We start from the raw sequence: 25,122 nt of genomic DNA on the forward strand, positions 1-25,122 counted from the left end.
TGACAATATGATAATGAAACTGAATACATCATTCACCACCGATACCCGACAAATACAACTTAAAATTATTGATTGACATGATCTACAATGTAACTAATTATCAGCCGTAGGCCTAGGAATTTGTTCCCTGTTAATTGAATAAATCCAAACGTCATTAATCATATTAACCACTAACCACAAAGTTCTTCAACAACAAATAAAGAATAATAATAATAATTATTATTATTATGTTTATTATTATTATTATTATTATTATTATATAGAATTTAATATAATTGTACATAATATAAGTACATTAATGTTACATAATTACATTACTCTTACATAATTACATTACCTAGGCTGGGGAACATAGTAACATTTTAACAACCCTGAAGATGTTTTTAAAATTATGAACAAACAAATTTGCTGTAAAAGCATAAAAACAGATAGATAAAAAAAAATAATTATGAAACAGGAGAAACAGCAATGTATGATCAATAACAATGTTTTTTCCTGTTCCTGCAACAACACACCGTATTGAGTAAGTAAGAAACTTTGTTTGTAAAACTGACTGAGAGTGATAATGAGCCCTGTTACAACCGGTAATGTAGAAAACGCCAGCTTATGTCGAAACAACCGTTAATGTAGAACAATCCACCGCTTATGTAGTAAAACCTCCAGCTTATGTAGAAACACCAACAGCTTATGTAGTAAATAAAAATCAACACCAGCTAATGTAGAAACGGTCACCAGCTTATGTAGTAACGAAAATTGCCTCCCAGCTTATGTAGTTACTATCGCCAGCTAATGTACAACATGTTATATATTTTACAAAAATGTCTAAATCATGGGCAAATGCATCGATCTTTACTTAGCTTTTAGTCTTTCCACCTCTCGTAAGCAACCAACTTTCTAAAACGACCACACATCGTAAGCTACCATCTCTGTTAAGGGACCGCTTAGCTGGAGGTTTTACTACATAAGCGGTGGCTTGTTCTACATTAACGGTTGTTTCGACATAAGCTGGCGTTTTCTACATTAACGGTTGTAACAAGCCCATGGATCGTGTACAGTATATATAGTATTCTTCTCCACAGCTGATTCATAGTGCTTTCCGTAGTCAGTAGTAAAGATCGCTATTTCTGAACGGAGCAACATGTATTTATTTCTCCTTATAGGTGACGTTTTAACATTCTGGATATTATCTATGACATGTATATCAGGAACAATTGCAATTGAGCGTAAGTAACTGTTTCATGAATGAAAAATATTGTTTATTTGTGTAGTATTTATAACAGATAGATAGCTTTACAGGCTAGGCCTAAGCCATCGTATACTAGCCAGGCCTAGACAGCGGTATGACACGGAATTATGTAGATGGCAGCAAAGGATTATCCGGTATAAAATTCTTTTCAGAGAGTGACGTTGAAACCCTAAATATATAAATGGTTGTATGTCTTCGATACATAATACAAAATGATGTGTGGGTCTATTTGATTTATTTCGATACCATACGAGAACAAAAATAGATAAAAACGAAACAAAAACTGCAATCATTTTGTATGGTACCGGAGATAGCCCTCCAAAAAGGGGGGATATTACATTATGAAGGGTCACTTCAACATAAAACACGCCTTCTGACAAAGATACACATTTTAAAATGTTAGAACAACCAAAAAACTACTGCACAATCAGTGTATAGGATACGACAAAGATAGGAAAATGTTTATATAGGCCACACGTCCATAAAGAAGGTAACGTCCGGATACGATTGATACATAATCAAAGTCAAATTAAATTTGTTTTTTTTATGATCAACTCTTATTACAACAATTACAACAATTATTATTATTCTTATTATTATTATTTTTATTATTATTTTTATTATTATTATTTTTATTATTATTTTTATTATTATTATTTTTATTATTATTATTTATATTATTATTACGGTACGTGTTTTAATTATTTGATTAGAAAAAAAAATTCGAGAAAGAGATAAAAAGATACGGTAATATGATGGTACGTTGGTAAGGTATCTGAGCACGTGCACGCAATTGCACATTATTAATTCATTTTTGGCAATACTGCTGTTTTTTGTTTTATAAAATAGAGCATTAGAATCATCACCGCCGCGATTCTAATAATTATAACCACTGTTCAATTTATAAATAGACCGGTTTAATGTTTCTAGTATAAAATATGTGATTAAAAATGCGGATAAATTTTAAACACAAAGCATTAAGATCTGTCTACACTATCAAACTTAAAAAAAAAAAAAATGCGATATGCCCAAGGACATGATGATATACATATCACTACCATATTTGGGCACATCACATTCTATGTTAGTGAACTCATCAGTGAACAGTATTATATATCTAAAAACATTTGCATATAATACATTTGTATGAATTGTTTGATTATAATCATCTGTGACCACGGACCCACAAATGCTGCCCGTTACAAACAGCGCGTCAACATTCTACCGCTGGTGAACACTGTGGTGTCTGTGGCCAATTATCAGTCTCACTCATTTCCATTTGATGTTTTTAAAATATAATTTCTAGACTAATACGCACAAACAAACAGAACCCGGAATTAACATATTTAAAGGAAATAAAAGTTTTTTGCATTCGGTAATATTTTTTGCATTCTGAATTATGGTTTAAAAAATAAAGGAAAATAAAATACGGTTGAAAAGGTATTCTGGGCATATAATGTTTCATGTCAAATCGTAGCTATGACCATAGAGTTATAAGATAATTATAATCTCCACAGGCCCTATGCTCATGTCTAATAATTGTCATTGCAATGTCTCTAACCTTATTAACTCAAACAATAACTAAACGCCTTAGCGTCTATCTGTCTTTTTGTTAACAGCCTAGTTTTATCCGAATCTCGTAAATCTTGGCCAAAATTGTCTATTATGACACAAAGCCTCGACAGAGTTTGATTTTGAAGAACACGGTCAAAGCTCAAAGTCAGAAAAAACAGGTTAAATTTGGTTTTTTTTATGGTCAACTCTTATTACAACAATTAGGCGTTTTCAAATACACTGTATTTACATTTGTTTTTTTATTGTTTTTTAACGTAGGTCAATGGAAAGAGGATGTCACAGCTGTGGGTAAGAAAATGTGATAATACTAAATCCATATTTACATCACCAAAATATATCATTTTTTTCATTTCAAAATTGTTGGTACTTACTGATACTTGTTGGCGCGTGCGTTAAAAATGTATTGTCCCCCCCAAAAAACATGAAAAATGAAGATTAATAAAATCACACTTTGAATAGGCCATTTTTCAGTTTTATAGTTCACTTTCATAAAAAAAAACACAATGACGTCACTTTAAAACAAAATAAATGGTTAAATATGGGTGTGTGGGGCCGTGTTTCCGCAGCCAAAAATTAACCGATAATTAACCGATAAACTGCCCGTGGAAACGGAGTTTAACCGATTCCACTCGACAAAAAATAACCGATAGTTATCTCATTCAAATCGGATAAATGCGATAATTTTTAACTTTTGACATGAAGGAAAAACCGTTGCGTTGTGATTGGGCTCTTAGTTTTTTGCATTCTGAATTATGGTTAAAAAATAACCGTTTGTTGATGGCTACGGAAACACGGCCTTTAAAACTAGATATAGAAAACTGAGCCACTATAATAAGCATGAATACATTACGCAAACCCTAACCTATAACAATACTAGTGTAATAATTATGCAATGAATTAATTATAAAAATATATACAGTATTGTTTTAATCCCCCTGGTTAATAATGGAACGATCCATCTAGTGGTCGACTAGTTTTCTAATTTGTAGAAATGAAACTAGAAAACTCAGATCTTGAAATCTGAGATTTCTAGATCTAAAAAACACCCGTCAAATCTAAAATCCAACAATCCATTGTCTAACAATGATAATTACAATGTTCAACAATGATAAAAACAATGAATGTTTACGCGTACGTCAAGTTTGTCTCTCTTGTGTTCTGTTGATGTTCCATGACACTCATTTTAAATGCTAATTTATAAACGAAAATAAAACCAGAATGTTATTATCAGGTTGCTTTTGAAGAGTGGAGCAATGTCCAGCAATGTACTAATTAATACGATATGATGTCGACAAAACTAAAACATTATTGTTTTTTCATTATCATTAATCCGTAAATTGATCCGTGGTGTCATGGTGTTTCGTATTAAAACTCGAGTTCACATTTTACATTTAAACTGTACATCGTTCATTTTTTTCATTTATCATAATCATCATAATTTGTATTTTCGTCATGTTCGTGCTATTATTTTCGAGATTAATATAGTGGGTTTACGCAACAGGACAATAAACGACGGATGTAGCATATTTGACGCTTAAGCTAGGTTCCCACTAGGACGTAAGCGCAAGGCAAGCAATTTGACCAATCACATGCGATGGATTATTCGAACTGTCGCTTGTCATTGACCAACTCGCTTGCTTTGTGCGTACGTACGTCTTTGTGTTGCATCCTAGCGTGAACCAAGCTTTGTCGAGAACGTCATGCGTAAGAAAGCGTTACGTTATTACGCAGGTCGTCGTATTTCTACCGGCTTGTTTCGTAAACTTACTATTTAGTATATTCTTTTTTTTTACGTTATAGCAACAACCGAAATAACAGAGATTTATACAACCATTGGTAAGATTAGAATATCAACATTTTATCATATTTAATCTTCATTATTCATGGATATTTTTACTAGCCCATTGTTGTATAGTATGTTCACAAACGTAGTGCATACTTTATTTATATTTATCAAAAAATCCGTTGTAAGGTGATTTGACATGGATAGTACATACAAGAAGTCCATGTAAAACAGTACTACGGTACACGGTAAGGCCTACATTGATTGTTTGTATATACTACATTAATGCCTTACAGATATGTCATAAATCAAGCAATAGGCCTATACGTGCAGCGCATATCAATATTAGCATTTTTTAAAATTACATATTTTGAGTGATTTTCTAAAAACTGTTTTTACTATAGTACATGGATTTGTACATGGATAAATAAATGAACAAATTCCATGTACTCGGTACATGGACTTTTCCAAAAAATAGGAAAAGGTATGATAACACAATAAAGGTGCACATGTATCAATATTATAAGATTAAATTGAATTGTATGTATAATGTATATCTTCACTCTGTTCATAAAACATTATTATTATATTATTATTAATATTATACACAATACTACGCACAGTAACACCTACATCTACATGTTCACTTTCTGTATAATTATGTATTTTTAAGCAACTACTTATGCATTATACCTCATAGCTTTTGGAAGGGTCTAGGCACGTTGCCACCTAGCCCTTTGCCACTCGGCACGTTGCCACCCGGCCTTTTGCCGCCACCTTAGGCCCTTTGTCACCTAGGCCATTTGCCAGTACTTTTTCTAAAGAATGTAAACTAAATGAATGAATCACGACCATACATGTTATTGTCTGCATCACAAATATCATCTGTTATTAAATCACCCAACTAACTCCTAACTATTTTGCTTGTTTGTCCATGTTAACATACCCATATAGTATCCCAAAAACCCATACTATCTGAAAAGAAGCCCAGTGACTGCAATTCGAGAGGGATTGGCTTCTTTTCGAGTGCTTAGCTTTTCATCCGAAACCCATAGAAAAAATATTCAGGATTTCTACCTTAAAACGTTTGGGAAATAGAATACGACTGATACTCAGCAGATCTCCTCTATATGAAAAAAGTTAATTATTATTATGGTCTCAGTGTGTTTAACATAATAATCATATCACAACATGAAAATACATTTTTTTAAACCAAAACATGTTTTCTTTCAGTTGCAAAAGAATACGAGAATAATAAAGGTAAAGTACGATATACTGTATGGCTAGTATTTTTATTTAGCTCAAACAATAATAAATCCCAAATGTATCAAATAAATTTATAAAAATACTAAGCAAGCAATTTACTTTCAGGTACCGATGAGCCTTCCATAAATGATACAGGTAATGTACGATATAATAAGCTGCTATTTCAAATTAGAATAATAACTTACTGCAATGTTTAGACAAATAAAACGCCTGTTTAAAAATAAAAAGTCGTCTCTTCTCAAATTGAATCTTCACCAACAGCACCTAAACGTGTTGTCAGGTTAACTCGAAAAAGAAAAGGGCCTATAAAAAGGCTAAAGCAAAACCAGAAAATGTCAATTTTTGAAAACATTGTAAAATATATGTGTAAAAAGAGTAACAAACTCAAAATACCAGAAAACTTTTTGGGCGTTCGTTAATGCTAAACGACGTAAATGCTTTCCAACAAGTTTTAAGTTTGACAACATCACAACAGATGATCCTAGTTGAACATTTTTGTATCGATTCGTCGGACCGGATCCGTGCCTTAACAGGTGTGAAAGACACTGTATCCGAGATTCCTGCTGGGTTTAAGTACAGCAGTGTGGTCCATGCCAACTGCTTTGAAGAAGAATTAATATAATAATAATGTAATGTTCCATTGTACAATCAATACAAAAAAACAAAACATAATGTTAACTGATATTTTTTCGTTTAGTATGTGCACTACCAAAAAAGCATGGTTTTGGACCATTTGTATACAGTAGATGGTATGTTTTACATTTTTACTTTGGTCATTTACATCATAATTACCGTATTTTCTGATGTTACTCGCTAATCCATGATGATCTACATTTAAGTAAAAGATCATTAAAATGATGACTTTTATTAATAAAGATATTTTATCCCTTGAAAAAAATATTTTTTAAACATTTTTGATTAATTGGCCTATAATGTCACATTTTTATTGACTTTGACCTAACATTGTATCTTTAAAAAAAGTGTATCTAATAAAGCCATGATTTAAAGAAAACATAGACAACTGGAAGCCAACGTCAATGGGTTGGTAAAATCTCCCCTGGTAATACCATGAACCTATACAATTAGGATTAGGGTTATGGTATAGTTTACTTCTTGACAGTTTCGTTAAACTTTACACGAACAGCTTCTTTAAAAACGGATGTTTCTATGAAAAAGATAATAGATATGATAAACGACATTATCTTTTTTATGTAGGTACTACGACAATACCTCAATGGTTTGTAAAGAATTTCGGTACAGAGGTAGTGGAGGTAACGGTAACCGTTTTCATTCGAAGGAAATTTGCAGTATCACCTGTAACAGTCGCTGCTACCAACCAGTACCAGACAGCCATAATGACATATTGGATAATCCTGATTGTGATGGTGGTGGATTCGAATGGTACTATCATACAGACAGGGACGTGTGTCTACCGTTTAAAAACAGTTCCTGCAGTAATATGACGGATACTGGTAACAGATTCCCAACAAAACACAAGTGTACACGAGATTGTAATGGTAGGTTTTCTAAATTTATCGCAATAAGTAAGCCCATCGGAAATTCATATTAAAATATGCTCTTAAAACTAATACAACATTAAAAAACATTTTTTTAAAATAAAAAAACATTACGGTACCATCTACTACATGGCATCTTACTAAAAGTATTACATTGATTATTAAGTAAATAATTATGGTAATTCGCTACAGTGATTCAAAATGAATTCAACGAAATAAAGAAGTTTAATCATAGAGAAAAGCTTAACTTTCACCTCGGTTCCTTGAAATGCAAAAGATTTCAATTATATAAAATAATATGTTCATTATTTTTTTTATTGTTAGGCAAGAATATACCATCAGCATCTTGTACTTTTCCACACACACGGTTCGCAGTATGCAACAGTACATTTAGTAAGTTATTTTATTATACTATTTTATTTAGATTTCTAGGGTTTTACGCGTGCGGGTACAAAATAATAATAATAATAATAATAACATGTGCGCGACAAAATTTATCTCGTGTGTCATTAATGAACTTACTAATACGTATCTCTCGTATTATATCGACTGTCAATCATTACTATTAAGTGAAATTGATTTTAAGTACAAAAATTATATTATTAACAAGTGATTAATTATTAAATCATTATACAGGGATATTTGCATATCAACGGCCAGATTTGATTGAGTTACACAATCTGATTCATTATAATTACCACCGTGTACCATATCATTATTTATACTTTATTTTCAGTATTATCCGGAAAGGTTTCGACAAATCGCCAAAAAATATTTGTAGACTATGTAGTTGATCATCTGGTAGTTGTGGTTGACAATGTTTTAAAAGGTCGTGATTTACTTAGCATTAACTTGGTAAATCAAACAGCAGACGATTCTACTAACACAGCAGACGATTATGAAATTGTAAGCATAAGGATGATAATATCATCAGGACAAAACTGCCACGATGTAGTTAAAGGTGAGAATAACTTTAGTAAATTATGTTTTACTTATAATTATCTATCGAAATATTGTGCTTGTTAAATGTTACATTTTTTAACAAATGATTTTTTTCACATTAACGTATTGTGTAATTTTTTTTAGACTCAACGTACATATTTATGGGATATTTACAACATGGCAAAGCAATCATTGATGACACAAGCTATGTACATCATGATAATCCAGGGCGAAGATTAAAAGTTAGCCACTCTTTAAACATGTGCCCGTAATGTTATTATATTATGGCTAGTATGAAGACCCGATTCTTTCAGTGCTGTATATCCTCATAATTATGAAAATTCCATAACCATACAGATTAATCTCAGGTGTTTCGCATTTGATAACTGTATCATAAAGTTAGGTTTATGGTTATGGTCTATGGTACTGGCGTCACATTTGATTCCCAAATAAATTCCTGTCATTTGATTGGACGAGTGTGCTTACAACATGCTCCGGCGGTGAGAGCGCTGTTTTAAAATTGCTATTTGTCGCTGAGACCGAAACTACTCGACGTCCCCGGCCTATTATAAGAACAACAATGGAGATCTCCAGTTGCGATTTTTGCTCTGTTGAGTGACGAGGAAGTGATTAAAATACATGGTGATGCAGACTCGAAAATTAACAAAACAAATGAAATATGCGGTCAGTAGGCTATAGAGGTAAACACCTTCTTTAGATGTTATACAAACCTATCCTAGGCCTTTCAATCTGAATCAAATATAGCATAGGCCTACCTTTAATCAATGTAAATGTCAGCTTTTGTTCTTTGGAATGCCCTTCCAACTGTACTCAGTCAGAAATCTAAATCACTTGTTACATTCAAACAACTCCTCAAATCCCACCTTTTTCATTTGCACTTTCATTATTAATCGTTTGCTCTTTTATAACATTTTCTGTTTATTGTTGAGCGCTTAGAGGCGTTTTGCGCTAAATTAATTTAAACATTTTTATACTGTCTCACGGAAATTTCTATGAGGATATTGGATACATTTAGATACAGTACCTAGAATTCCAATCAGTTTAAATAAAATCACCGTTTGCGATAGGCTAGACTATTTTCCATATTTGTCAAATTTAATATAATTTGATAATATATTTTGCAATTATATAACATTTTATAAAACATTGATTAAATAGCTTATATTTTCGGTTTTCTGCAAGCCAGTTGGTGCAATTGTATATACTTTAGAAAAATGACCTGCTGACGCCTTAGGTTCTAAACCAATAACATCTTGATGATCTAGATGTTTTTCTTTTAATTGAATTGAGGCTTGGTTTATGTCTCAATCGTTCATTTTTTATTGACAACTGTAGTTATTTACAATAGTAATAGAGTACCTTAAAGTGTAAGTTTAAAATAAGTTAAATTAATATTTAAGGTGGAAAGATTTACAGCGTAGTGCAATGTCATGTATTCAAAGAGTATAGTACAAAACAAACACCACACTAAACTTAATACAATGTATTCTTCTCTCTATATAGAAACATTTTGCTCTGAGCTATAGTCTGCTGGTATTAGCATAATGACATTTATTTATTTATATTATTATTCGCATCTTGATGAAATAGGGTCTTAGGAAACCAGGGGGTTTATGATAGAGACCCCAGATTACTTTTTAAAAAATACTTTAAAATTGGTTTACAAAATGATACTTAAAGTTTAACTGTAAACAAATTAGGGAATAAGACCAACAAATAGACAAGCTAATTATTTACAAACAAAATATACGAAAAAAAAATGTATTTAAGAAAACCTACAGTGTTTTTTTTTTAAATTCATGTATAGTAATTTTAATTAAGATAATCTTATTTACGAAACAAATAATGGAGTTGTGTTTTTCATGAATGTACAGTAGCAATTTAAAATATATATGTATATAAATTTGTGTATACGATAAACTATTACAAATTGTAAACTGAATAGTGAGTGAATACATATTACAACTAGGTCTATCCGTAATTGTGGTCAAAGGTCACAAGATTCATCTGATATATTATGTTCTATTGAACATAGTATCGTTTATAGTTTCTAATTATTTTCAAGTCTATCGTATTAGAGTATAGAGTAATATAACGTTTATGTCCCTTTTATGAAAACTATTATCATTTTAATGGTATTCTTCTGACTGGGTTTATGTTCTATTGAACATAGTATCTCTAGCCTTTAATTTTACCTTACGACATTTCGACATAGCTATGTAAAAATTTCGACATAGGTTGTTTTTGTTTTATTTCTTTTAATTTATTTCACTATGTACAAATTCCGACAGGACTGTCGAAATTTCGACATAGCTTTTTATTTGTCTGTTTCGAAATACATTATACGAAATAGTAAAATACTACTACTGGAACGCCTTCGCTGCCTTCATCGGCAAATTTCAATTATATTCGGCTCTTTTAGCATTCGCTGCTTTTCTTTTCTGCGCTTGACCAGAACGCCTAAAATGTGTTTATAATTTTGAATCACGATACCTTTGCTTGATACTTATAACGTATTACTTGTTAAATACATGAATAAATGATTTGTAGTTACATAGATATAAATGTCACGTGCCATAATATGCTAAAGGTCACAAAATGGAATTTCCGGTAAAGTTTCAACAAAATGTTCAAAAAGTGTGAAGATAAACATACAGTATATTAAAAACAATTTGACACCAAATACAAAATGTTATTTTTTATATCTTGTACATATATTAGTTTAAGTTTCCTTGTACTGTAAATATGGTTATTGTTAAATCATTTTTTTCTCTCTAGCTTTTATTTTACTAACTCTGGACGCACCTTCATTAAAGAAGCGTGCCAATGATTCAAAAGTGTAGCTTCGAAATAAATTACTATACAGCTCTTTACGACAAGCGGTTACCAATTTTCAAAAATTGGCGGCCATCTTTTTTAACGTCAAGTTTTGAACCTTTGCTGTAGTCCGATTTGAGTAAACTTTTAATAGGCCTATATGTTTTTTTTAGAACTTATTTTAATGTAATACATCAAAAAACATTTTCTTGGGGTTAGGCCGTTATTTCCATATTTTGACCCAACTATATACATTAAAGAATAAATTATTTTATTTCATTTTGTTTATTATTGTTTACCATTTTTACGGTTTTTAAGAATTGTAAGAAATGTGCCGTATCGAAAATTTGCCATTTTTCGAAAATTTCCCTGTACAGGGATTTTTTCCAAAAATGGCCAAATTTCGAACTTTTATTTTTCGATATAACAGGGTACTATAGCATATAATCGACATGCGCAGAACCCATTATTCGACTCTGCGCATGTTTATTATGCTATAGTAACCATTTATGTCTAAAAATAAAAGGGTCGAAAATTGGTCATTTTTCAAAAATTTCCTTGTACTATAGTACAGGGATTTTTTCCAAAAATGGCCAAATTTCGAACTTTTATTTTTTAACATAACTGGTTAATATAGCATAATCGACATGCGCAGAACCTATTATTCGACTCTGCGCATGTTTATTATGCTATAGTAACCATTTATGGCTAAAAATAAAAGGGTCGAAAATTGGTCATTTTTCAAAAATTTCCTTGTACTATAGTACAGGGATTTTTTCCAAAAATGGCTAAATTTCGAACTTTTATTTTTTAACATAACTGGTTAATATAGCATAATCGACATGCGCAGAACCTATTATTCGACTCTGCGCATGTTTATTATGCTATAGTAACCATTTATGGCTAAAAATAAAAGGGTCGAAAATTGGCAATTTTTCGAAAATTTCCCTGTACTATAGTACAGGGATTTTTTCCAAAAATTGCAAAATTTCGACCTTTTTATTTGTCGATATAACTGGTTACTATAGCATAATAGACATGCTCAGAACCCATTATTCGACTCTACGCATGCTTATTATGCTATAGGTACAGGGATTTTTTCCAAAAATTGCAAAATTTCGACCTTTTTATTTGTCGATATAACTGGTTACTATAGCATAATAGACATGCTCAGAACCCATTATTCGACTCTACGCATGCTTATTATGCTATAGTAACCATTTATGTCTAAAAATAATTTTCGAACATTTTATTTTTCGAAATAACTGTTTAATGTAGCATAATCGACATGCGCAGAACCCATTATTCGACTCTGCGCATGTCCACTATGCTATAGTAACCATTTATGTCTAAAAATAAAAGGGTCGAAAATTGGCCATTTTTCGAAAATTTCCCTGTACTATAGTATAGGGATTTTTTCCAAAAATTGCAAAATTTCGACATTTTTATTTGTCGATATAACTGGTTACTATAGCATAATAGACATGCTCAGAACCCATTATTCGACTCTACGCATGTATATTATGCTATAGTAACCATTTATGTCTAAAAATAATTTTCGAACATTTTATTTTTCGAAATAACTGTTTATTATAGCATAATCGACATGCGCAGAACCCATTATTCGACTCTGCGCATGTTCACTATGCTATAGTAACCATTTATGTCTAAAAATAAAAGGGTCGAAAATTGGCCATTTTTCGAAAATTTCCCTATACTATAATAGTACAGGGATTTTTTCCAAAAATTGCAAAATGTCGACCTTTTTATTTTTCGATATAACTGGTTACTATAGGATAATAGACATGCGCAGAACCCATTATTCGACTCTGCGCATGTATATTATGCTATAGTAACCATTTATGTCTAAAAATAATTTTCGACCATTTTATTTTTCTAAATAACTGGTTAATATAGCATAATCGACATGCGCAGAACCCATTATTCGACTCTGCGCATGTTTATTATGCTATAGTAACCATTTATGTCTAAAAATAAAAGGGTCGAAAATTGGCCATTTTTCGAAAATGTCCCTGTACTATAGTACAGGGATTTTTTCCAATAATGGCCAAATTTCGAACTTTTATTTTTTAACATAACTGGTTACTATAGCATAATAGACATGCGCAGAACCCATTATTCGACTCTACGCATGTTTATTATGCTATAGTAATCATTTATGTTTAAAAATAAATTTTGACCATTTTATTTTTCTAAACAACTGGTTAATATAGCATAATAGACATGCGCAGAACCCATTATTCGACTCTGCGCATGTTTATTATGCTATAGTAACCATTTATGTGTAAAAATAAAAGGGTCGAAAATTGGCCATTTTCCAAGGATTTTTTCCAAAAATTGCAAAATGTCGAACTTTTATTTTCGATATAACTGTTTACTATAGCATAATAGACATGCGCAGAACCCATTATTCGACTCTGCGCATGTTTATTACGCTATTAACCATTTATGTCTACAAATAAAAGGGTCGAAAATTGGTCATTTTTCAAAAAATTTTCCTGTACTATAGTATAGGGATTTTTTTCCAAAAATTGCAAAATTTCGACCTTTTTATTTTTCGATATAACTGGTTACTAAAAATAAAAGGGTCGAAAATTGGCCATTTTTTGAAAAATTATTATGCTATAGTAACCATTTATGTAGATTTTTGTCGTCCTAGCACCAGGTGACATGTATGGTAGTAATTTGGAGTCATTCGAATCAAAACTGTGAGCGCTAGAGTGATGACAAACAAACAAACAAACAAACACACACACAAAACAAACAGACAGACTAGCCTTCGCGCAAATCAAAATTGGCCTCCTGACATTGACCCATTTTTCACCAAAAGTGTGTGTCTTATGCTGTGTGATTTAGGCTAATTTCACTACAATCATGTGTATACGAGTTTGGTGTAAAGGTTATGTTCAACTAACAATAGCTTCAGTCGACTAACAATAGAACAGCAACGCGACAAACACACCGGTGAATTTGAAAAGAATTAGGTTTTTTAAACTATTCGCATCAAAAAACTTGTATATTAAATCAACTTATGTTTTAAAATTACAAATCACAAATTATATATCTTGCCTCTTGTACAAAAATGAAGTTTTTTGGAGAAGTAGTTCTCGAGAAAATGCAATTTTAGTTTACTTGTTAATTTAAAACTGCTCACCGGCTTTTGATAATTCTGTCCTATCTTTTAACACTAGCAGGTCTGAAAATAATTTTTAAAAGTGATCCAGAATTGGGACCGTGGTCTAGATTTTAACCAAAATTGAGCAGTGTCGTCCTTGCACCAGGTGACATGTATGGTAGTAATTTGGAGTCATTCGAATTAAAACTGTGAGCGCTAGAGTGATGACAAACAAACAAAAACACGCACACACACACAAACCGCACCGATCAACATACTTGGCCAAATTACTTGGCAAATTTTTAATTTGGCCAAGTAACAAACCCACGCGATCGATTACATATACCTCCTTGGCGGAGGTAAATAATAACCTAAAGATTATGCTTTCTCCGGAAGCTAGCATATTTTAACGTCGACAAACCATTTTATATTTATTTTATGTCTCAGTCACTCAAAGTATCAAAATAAATTCAAACGGGTTCTATAGAATGTAGCTCTGTCTACACTAATGTACAAATGTGATGTGCCCATATATGGACATGATGATGTCATATCACTACCACAATTGAGCATGTCACTACCATATTTAGGCACATGATACTTTTTGATAGTGTAGACAGAGCTTTAAGTAGTGAATTGACTACAGTTGGAAAACTTTATACAATCACGGTATCATGCAATGAGTAATTTGTGTTTTATCCTCCTCGTTCTGGTTTTGGACTACTGTTATGTACCACGAATCCGTCTAGCGCACGATATCGAAATTCTTTTTACCCGAGTCTATTTTTAATTTTAACAATAATATGTTGTTTAAAACATGTTTTTTTTTAAATTTTTGAATATTTTATAAAGTATTCAACATACTTTTTATCTATTTTATCACTTGTTGTCATTTAATATTGTATATATTCTGTTAATAAATGTAATGGAATGCTAAAGTTGTACCCGAAGCTTTTCTTTTTCATGCAAATTTGCTTAGAGTTAATCATTGATTATGAAATGCTTTGAACGATGTATTACCTCCGCCAAGGAGGTTATGTAGTTCATCGTGCGTGTTTGTTTGTTAGCAGGATTACTTATTTCTTATTTGATTAAATCTGTTGTGGAATGCCTGTTGGATCACATGTGCATAAGGGCGTGTCGTGGTGCCACTTGGAGGATGCTACAGCGACCCTTGTCCATTCAATTCAGAAACATCCAGATAAGAAGAGCACATACTCTTGTCTTATGTTGATTGACTTTTCATCAGCATTTACTACCCTTCAATGTCATATCCTGTTAACTTAAACAACTTAACATCCCTCCTTATCTAATCTTTTGAAATCATGTGGAATAATCATTGACTTTAGAAAGATAAAACCCATAACATAGTTAAGATTGGTGATGATAGATCAATACAGGCCTAGTTTCACAGTATAAATATTTAGGTATAACTATCTTGGACGATAAACTTAATTGAACCCCCAATACACTCTACCTATATATAAAAAAGAACAAAAAAAAAGTTTACATAATGCGCCAATTACGTATTCACATACACAGCAATTTTTATAAAAAATAAGGAACAATTATCTTAAACTTGGTTCTATCATGGAGGAAATATACAGTTTTATTTCCTCCATGGTTCTATCTTTCCATCGGATCAATGTTTTAAAATTTCTATTAAAACCTACTAATTGATTATTAGGCATATAGCATATATAGCACGATATGCCTCGCACTTTTTGAAATTGTAAACTATATGCCTCGCACTTTTGGAAATGATAAAATGGTGCCTCGCACAAATATTTGGCGCACCTCGCTTGCCTCGCTGCCTCGCACTTTGTCATGCACTCAGTTTATTTGCGCGATCGACGATCAGCAAAACGACGATGTGGACCGATGAGATATGATTGTTTTTATTTTGTTGGGGAGAATTATAACGAGAGACTCCAGGGGAATAAAAAGGCTAACTATGTTTGAATGTCCTTTTTTAGGCCTGTCGTTTTCGGTAAAGATATGTAGCCTGGCTAGTAGACAGAGTACCAACGCCGAATATTATTGGTAGTCAATTGACGGCGCTACTATAGGGTATGCATTAATAATATAGCTTTTACAGAAGAGTTTTTAATCCTACATGTGATAGTTTTAGGAAGCGATGGGAATAGTCTAATGGATGTAAACAAACCAACTCATCAGCCTTACACATTTTGACTACGTTGTGGGTAATGATTTTTAAAAAGCGATTATTATCAGATAACCGAAAGTCGGAGAAAATGTTCAGTTGCAACGCGGTCAATTCTGTGGTTTGTGTTACTTTCGATTTAATGTTGACTTTTTCAGCAGTGAGGTAATTTATAGGTGACAATCAAACAATCTGCGCCTCCCACACAAGAACATACACGAACAAATTTTATCACATTCGTGTTTACCAAAAGTTTACCGATTGTCGTGTGAAAGATGGGAGTGTTATATCCGGGCCAATTAGGCGCAATTTATCATGAATTTTATGTGGGCGAGAGTACCATTTCCAACCATCTAGGGGTGTCATTTACCAAAATTCGCTTCGCCACAGGCCCCACCATGGAGGTAGGGGAGGGGGGCTATTGAATTTTAGACTACTGTACTGTAAACCATTTCTCTTGATTTTACTATAATTATTTAAACAAATATTTGTAGGCCTTTTCATAATGAGCATTGTTTTGATGCATACATTACTGAGGCCAGCTCACATACCTCGATATGCGTATAATAATGTACATGTGTTTACTTATTTTTCTCTATGTATGTGTTTTGCGTGCACACTGTATATTACTTGCAATGTATTCTGACATCTTTGATTTCATTCGTCAGTTGTTATAACCGAACATCCGCCTTCAAATGAAGTAGATAACGAAATCTAGTTCGGTGAATCACGTGCATACCAAAGTATAGATCGATAACGATAATAATTTTCTATATATATATATACATCAATTTGTACAGATAATATCTAAGACTATATAAGGGATTCATTATGTGTTTAAGGCCCATTTGTCTTCGATCATCTCATCGCATAGAAACTGCAAGAAAAGCAACCTTGCTATTATAGGAGGATTCATTGTTTTGAGGTGACTGTCGACATCCATCATAGCTATGAAAACATCTTGCAGCATTTTCTTCGTTACTTTATTTGTAACTTGTGTGGTTGGAGGTGGTAAGTTTCGAAAAGCGCTTTTCTTCTACACATTTCCATTCTTCATCACATTTATATTTATTCAACTCTTATGCCTAAAAAAATGATGAAAAAAGATTTCATAAAACTTTTCTTTAAAACGTAACTAAATTGTTGTCTTTGTTGGCCTAGAAGCAATTTGGCAATTGGATTAATTTAATTTATGTTTTGTAATTTCTTTATAAATTATTTTTAAAGATTATTGAGGTGCACCATTATTTTGTATATGTTTTTCATCACCTTTCCTCAATTTAATGTATTTGATTACCTACAACTTGCAATATAGGAAGAGATAACTCACTTAAAATGCAATTGAATGTTTATTTTACTTATTTTTTAATAATCCGTTAAATAATAATTGTTAGTAGAAACAATAGTCTCAGTTACTAGGTATTGAAAGTTGCAAGCGAGCAGATATCTAAACATAAAATAACGTCATTTAAAAAAAGAGAAAGTGCTAATTTGTAGAAAATGTTGCCACTTGACTGTACTGAATGGACTATGCAATATACAATCTTCGCCTGTAATAACTTATCCTAGGCCAATGTTTTGTAGTCAAACAATAACCTTTCGGTTCTGACAAGCAAAGTGTGACGACAGGTCAAATTACTGTGTATATATTAATCTGAATAGCTGCATCAAAAATTAGGTGATGTGATAATCTTGACGATAAACTTCCTTTTCCATATGTTCTATTCTATTTTGTTCTCTTTGCTTTATAAGAAGCAAAGATTCGCGATAAAACCTTTGAAAGCTTAACATCCACTTGAAGAATCTATTCGCGCGCGAATCGTTTCATGAGTTCTGATTGGTTGCGCATTTATTCTCCTTGGACGAATAGAAGGAAATATTAATACGCATGCGCAAAAACCAACAAGTTTAATAATGAGGCTAAAATTGAAAAACAAGCTTTAAAACGCATTTGAGTAAACGTTTCTTTCAAGACTTTTAATTTTCGTTTTAAACTGTTGCTGCCACTGAAATTATACTGAATTTTTTTCACACGTAACAAGCAGTTATCAAACTATTTTACTAATACACCGTAATTATGCAGAGCGCCGTTCATTAACATTTTTAAAAAAATGTCATAAAACTTACTGAAAATGTTGTCAATATCCTTATAATAAAAGTATTACAGAACTTTACTAAAATATGAAAACGTGATTTTTATTAAACCATATAACAGCTAAAATTATCAGGAAGAAACGTGCCCAGAAATGGGTTTTTTCAAAGGTTTATTTAAAAATACGAATATAAATTCCTTATTTAGATTGTAAATTATTTTGTTGTATAATTCATATTTAGGGCTTGGCTTAATTAGTTTGTTGTGAGGCTTCCAACAGGGAGTGCGTATCCGGAAGAAACGTGCCCAGAACTCTTTTTTTTTTCAAAAGTTTATTTTAAAACACGAAATATAATTCCTTATTTGGTTTGAAATTATTTAGTTGTATCATTAATGTTTATTGGCTTGTCTTAATTAGTTTGTGGCTAGGTGAGGAGGGAGTGCGCTTCCGGAAGAAACACTGCGCCCAAAATTTTTTTTTTTTTCAACACGAAATACAGTATGAATTCCATATTTGGATTGAAATTATTTAGTTTTATCATAATATGTTTGCGGGCTTGGCTGAATTAGTTCAGTAGGGAGTGCGCTTCCGGGAGAAACACTGCGCCCAGAAAAAAAATCTTTTTTTTTTTAAATTATAAGATTTCAAAACAATATTCCTTACGTGGTTTGGAAATTGTTTTTTAAAATTCATTTTTAACAGGATATTTTTTAATTAAATTGTGGCAAGGTGTGCGGCCTTACAGCAGGGAGTAGACTTTGGAAAACACTGCGCTCCGTTTCAATATAATAATAAACTTGTTGATAGTTGTTATGTATATGTGAAGTGTTCCATTGAATCTGATAAGGCAGTGATTCCTAAACGAGGAATATATTTCTTAAAAACTATGGACCTAAAACTATATAGAACTACAATAATGTGATAAACATCAATTCATCACGAATAGCCTCACAGATAACATGAGTAGCCTCACAGAATATTCCGTGTCTAATTTCTGATATTAACTTGATTGTCCATAATTACTGTTATCACTCTGCGTCTTTTAAATTTGCTGTTTTGAGTTATTGTTATTACATTTACTATTTAATTTTTTTTTTTAATTACAGCTTTCATTTCAGGTGCTACGGGTGAAGGTAAGTCACAGTTTTTTTTTACGTATTTAATAATTATTATATAAATTCTAAACCGCCCGGTGATATACTGAAAATGAATTTCGATAAAGATGGGGAAATCTGTAAGAATGGGAAAAAGTCGCCCAAATATTAATGTCAAATTAATATCAAACAACTAGTAATTAGAAAATAGAGTGTTATCATTATTATAATTATATTATATCATTAAAAATCTTAAACATTTTTTCGGAAAAACAAAACAACATAATATTGACTTCATATATATATATATATATATATTTCTTTCATTTTAGTATGTACACTGCGAAAAGACCATGGTAATGGGTCATTTATATACCATAGATGGTATGTTTTTCATTTTATTATTACTTTTCTTGCTTTCTGCTTCTTTTATTATTCATAATATGAAGTAGATAAACCGATATGTGAACATTCTTATTTATTTTTGTAGGTACTACGACAATGACACTATGACATGTAAACAATTTTGGTACAGAGGTAGCGGGGGTAATGGTAACCGTTTTGTTTCGAGGAAAAATTGCAGTACAACTTGTAAAGGTCGCTGCTACCAACCAGTACCAGACAGCCATAATGACATATTGGATGATCCTGAGTGTGATGGCGGTGGATACGAATGGTATTATTATACAGAAAGAGGCGTGTGTCTACCATTTAGAACCAGTTCCTGTCATATGATGGATACCGGTAACAGATTCTCAACAAAACACGAGTGTAAACGAGATTGTATACCTAACGGTATGTTTTCTGAACTTATTGTATCACTCTAAATAGCTTAATAATTACTACTAGGTGGTACGCTCGCTTCGATCGCGTACCATCTAGTTCGTGCCCACAGATGGTTCTTGAATACATAGTAAATTCAGCGTAAAAAAACTGTCGATTTCAAATGTACGTACGGCAGGACTATAAAACATTGTCGTTTACAGAAACAAATAAATAGACACAATGATTTATGTAGTCAACCAAAATTAGCACCTAGAAACTTGTCACAAAATGAGTCTAATTTTGTTTCTTTATATTTCTTTATTATCCACTCAGTAACGAAATATTTTTTTATAGGCCTATAAATAATATATCACTAAACAGAGTAAAACATTTCTGATTTAATACTTTGTTAAAACTGTCACTGTCATAGTCGATTGAAATAGTAAAGTACATGTAACGATACAACACTACGACGTTTATATTTTTTTGTAATTATTAATTAATACAAACGTTGAGAAGCAACTGTCAGTAATAAAGTATAATATTATTATGTGTTTATAATCTAAAAGTAGTGGCTACCCACAATCACAGTAATACAGTTTATTAGTATATTTGTCACGCTGCTGCTCTAGCCCGCTACGTCCAATTAGGACTACTCAATCAGAAGCTAAATCAAGCAGCAGTTATAGTTCTAAGGACGACAGTTTTGCGAAAATGGAAACTCCACTATAATTTATAGATTTCCAGCTGCTACTGTAGACCCAAAAAACGTCTGGGAAAAGAGTCTATTAGGACATGTCATGCTAAAATTTCAAATCCCAAAGCATTTCTGGTATTTTTTTGTAATAGGATACTTCACACTTGAAATATCTAGGGTGATGAAGTGACCCCCAGACTTGACCTTAGCAGTAAAATTAATTAAAGTGACAGAAATTGAGTATTCACTTCTGTAACAAAAAAAATAATATTTATTCACATATAAAAAGAGAAAAGAAACCCAAAACCATTGTCAGACAGACAATTTAAGTATTTGTTGCTTTAAATTACATTTTTTCAGGTAAAATAACTATTATGTGACAATAAACTGACACATTCAAAAACATTTGAAATAAAAAATATTTTTCAATAAGCGAGCAGCGTTTTTTGTAAGAAACATTTCTTGTTTATATTATATCTAACAGTACCAACACACTTTTGATTCAAATGGCAATCAAAAGTGGTTAATACCTATTTGCAGTATTGTATAGCATTACAATACTATTTATGTTTATTCTCCAAGGGTCCATAAATTTACCTACTTGTGTTAAACCATGGAGGTATGCAAGTATGGTTAAACCAAATAATTTGGAATGTTCCATTCGTTGCAAATCAATACATTTGTATAAACGTATATTACATCTATCAAAATAGTATTTTTTTTAAAGAAAATCGGCCTGTCTTCAACATTATGATGCTGTACTCGAGCTGTTTAACCGGGTTTCAGCTATTAAAAACAATTATCGTAGGAGGAGATAGGTAAATGCGAAGCATCCTCGTATTATTGTATGCGGGTATTTTTCACGATGGACATGCATTAGACAGTGTATACCACGATCGGAAAACACCCCTATTTGGGGCAAATCGCTGAACCGAAATTCGTTTTAATTGTCAATAACTAATTATCTAACTCAACCTAATTAGTAAACAGGGTTACATCTGGTGGTTAAAATCAGTACCGAAAGTACGAACCAGCTTTATATACTATCGAGTAAACATTCTAGAAGTAACGCGCGATTTACCGAATTTTGCCCTAACGTAAATTTATATATAGATACTTATTTTATTAAAAGTTTGTTGTTTTATGATTTAAATGTATATTCCAAATGTACATATTGGAACAACATTATAATTACGTCGAGTGTTATTAGTTAGTGAATATTTTGGTTACATTTATTTAGGCCTATTATAGTTATATTTATTTTTATTTCAGCACCTATAACGCAGTCAAGTTGTATGCCTACTGACAAAACACGGTCCGCAGCATGCACAAGTTCATTCAGTAAAGTTACTTTATACCATTGAATTTCTAATCGTTATTATTCAAGAGCATAACGATCCACAAAGTTAACTCTATGATCAGTTCCAAATTGGTAATTACAAAACAGGATGCTGAACTCGCTTGCCAAGATAGGCTATCGTAACAGAATATGATCTGCGCATTCATATAGGCTATGTACACCATACGTTGAATTGTTTTTATTGTTATTTAATTGTATTTTAGTACTTGCTACGACGAAGAGGAATAATCTTAAAAAGATAAATAATAAAGATGTAAGATAATAAATAACGTTCATTCATTTTATGTTGGGATACAAAATGTAAAAGCATGTCAAAATTGTACACATTGTTACATTGTATGTAGTTATGGAGTACATTATGATGACATTGGGTATGAAAAGCGTCTCACATTCACACAGAGCCAAAATGGCATCTTGAACTCTAACCTTACGGTTTTCATAAAATATATCATTCCGTGCTATCATTATAAGTATAATATTTTCAAACTTTTGTATTTTTCACTCACTCTCAGAGCTGGGATGTAAGGTCATAACTGAAATTACAATGATAGGCCTAATACATAGTGTTTTATTTATTTATTGTCTCTTTTCAGTATTATCGGGAAACGTTTCATCAATTCATCATCATGAAATATACTCAGAACATTTAGTTCATCGTCTGGAAGTTGTAGTCGACGATGTATACAAAGGCAGGGATTTACTTAACATACACTTTGTCAATCAAACAGCAGGCGATTCTTCAAACACAGCAAACCATTCTCATGAAATTGTGAGCATAAGGATGATAGTATCATCAGGACTGGACTGCCACGATGTAGTTAAAGGTGAAACTGACGTTAACAGATACTTTATCTATGATAAATGTATGCTGGATAAAATTATTATTGTTTTATTTTCAGTATTATTATGGAGAGTTTCATCAATTTATCATGAAATATACTCAGAGCATTTAGTTAATCGTCTGGAAGTTGTAGTCGGCGATGTATACAAACAGAATAGAAATGTCATAATGTAGATGAAGGTGCGAATTGCGTATACTGATTTAAATACCAATTACAAGTTATTTCGACAAATGTTTAAAATTTCTAGAAAACAAACAAAAAAAACTTTTAGGCCTATACATTAAACTTGTTTTTCTTTTTTAGGCTCAACGTATATATTTATGGGATATGTACAACATGAAAGAGCAATCATTGGTCACACAAGCTATGTACAACCTGATACTCCAGGGCGAAGATCAAAAGTTACCCACTCTTTACCCAGGTGCAATGCCCGTACACATTACAAAATTATTGAAGCTATCAATATTAAACATGTCGTGACCTAATCTATTTCCGTATATTTAATTGATTTACTTTGAATATAGTTGTTTAGAACTGAATATGTCTGTATTGTAAGGTCATAACTGAAATAAAATTGTTCAGTGTAATTGACAATTACAATAGCTATCACAGGTGACTGGTCCACTTCTTTTGCCTTGTTGCCTTTAATTACTACTTTGTTTATTCATATAACTTTTAATTTGTAAAACAAACATTGGTAATTTATCTGTAGATTGTATCTTATAACAATAGTTATTCAAGAATAATCCATCTAAAAATCAAATTTAAAAAGTTTGTAGAGTTTTTTAATATGCAATAACTAAAACGATAACAACGTGTTGCCTTGTCTGTTTTATTTACCTATTGTAATGTTTTTATTACTTAATAACTTGCACTACTTTCTTAATTTGTTAAAACAAACCTTGGTCCTTATGACCAACTTTTTCTGTAGATTGCATCTTATACTAATAGTTGTTCCAACCAAGGTTTGGATTTCATTAGTTTAAAATGCAAAATTATTTTAATTATTAGCGTAACGCAATTTGACCAATCACGACGCGATAAATCATCCGAGCTATCGCTTGTGATTGGTCAACTCACCACGTCGTCGAACCTAACGTTACCGGTATCTTCCATTCATTCATTCTTTATTTCAATTCACTTATTTTAGATAATCTTTTCTATTGAGGAAATTAACCTCGTTTTTCGTATATTCTGCTAAAGCTCATGCATGTATTTACCAACATTTAAAGATGTATTATCCCCCAAAAACATGAAAAATGAAGATTAATTAAATCAAACTTTGAATAGGTTATTTTGTAGTTTTAATAAAGTGAATCACTTCCGTAGAAAAAAAACCGGAAAAAAAATAATGTTTCACTTATAAAATAACATGATAAATGGTTAAATTCAACCAAAAATCTATTGGCTGGCAGCCAATTTGACCATTTTTTGCTTTAAATTCCTGTTTTTTCATGTAAATAATTTTTTTTTCGATTTAATTTTTGGTCGAAGTCAATAACTATTATGTAACATTAAAATGGCATATTCAACAAAAATAATTTAAAAACATTATTTTTCAGGGGGACAATACATAATATTAAAATGTATTTATCCGTATTTTATAAATGTGTGTATTTTTATATAATGTCCAAAGATTGTATTTTAAGTACTATTATAGGTTTACATTTGCTTCGTTTCAACTTCATTTGTTATTCTTGTTATGTGTTGTGCTTTAGCAATAAAAAATAAAAATACCGAATGATATGTTTTTGCATTTTTTTAAATATATTACTTGATTATTTATTTAGTTTTTTTAATTGGA

At 31.6% G+C, this 25,122-nt stretch overlaps 1 protein-coding gene and 1 long non-coding RNA gene across 4 annotated transcripts in view; one reads left to right on the forward strand and one right to left on the reverse strand.

Annotated features, from left to right (window-relative positions):
- Positions 1-1,107: 1,107 nt before the first annotated feature.
- On the forward strand, positions 1,108-23,825 carry LOC144835305 (uncharacterized). Of its 2 annotated transcripts, XM_078690387.1 has the most exons (10): positions 1,108-1,223; positions 3,080-3,109; positions 4,622-4,657; positions 5,838-5,864; positions 5,976-6,005; positions 6,568-6,619; positions 7,086-7,387; positions 7,712-7,780; positions 8,124-8,348; positions 8,474-11,405. In XM_078690387.1, exons 1-10 carry the CDS (start codon positions 1,139-1,141, stop codon positions 8,599-8,601), a joined length of 984 nt encoding a protein of 327 aa, XP_078546513.1. In that variant the 5' UTR covers positions 1,108-1,138; the 3' UTR covers positions 8,602-11,405. The 2 variants fall into 2 exon arrangements, with proteins under 2 accessions (XP_078546513.1, XP_078546514.1); XM_078690388.1 differs by lacking the exons at positions 1,108-1,223; positions 3,080-3,109; positions 4,622-4,657; ... (5 more) ...; positions 8,124-8,348; positions 8,474-11,405 and adding exons at positions 17,345-17,478; positions 19,667-19,693; positions 19,987-20,038; ... (2 more) ...; positions 23,070-23,300; positions 23,622-23,825.
- Positions 17,412-25,122, reverse strand: part of LOC144835307 (uncharacterized) — a 67,729-nt gene continuing 60,018 nt past the window's right edge. For both annotated transcript variants that reach the window (XR_013611080.1, XR_013611079.1), the window contains one exon: positions 17,412-17,552. This is a non-coding gene — a long non-coding RNA (uncharacterized LOC144835307). The remainder of the gene's footprint in view (positions 17,553-25,122) is intronic.

Source organism: Antedon bifida, chromosome 2 (genome assembly GCF_963402885.1).
Source record: "Antedon bifida chromosome 2, ecAntBifi1.1, whole genome shotgun sequence".
Taxonomy (NCBI): Eukaryota; Metazoa; Echinodermata; class Crinoidea; order Comatulida; family Antedonidae; genus Antedon; species Antedon bifida.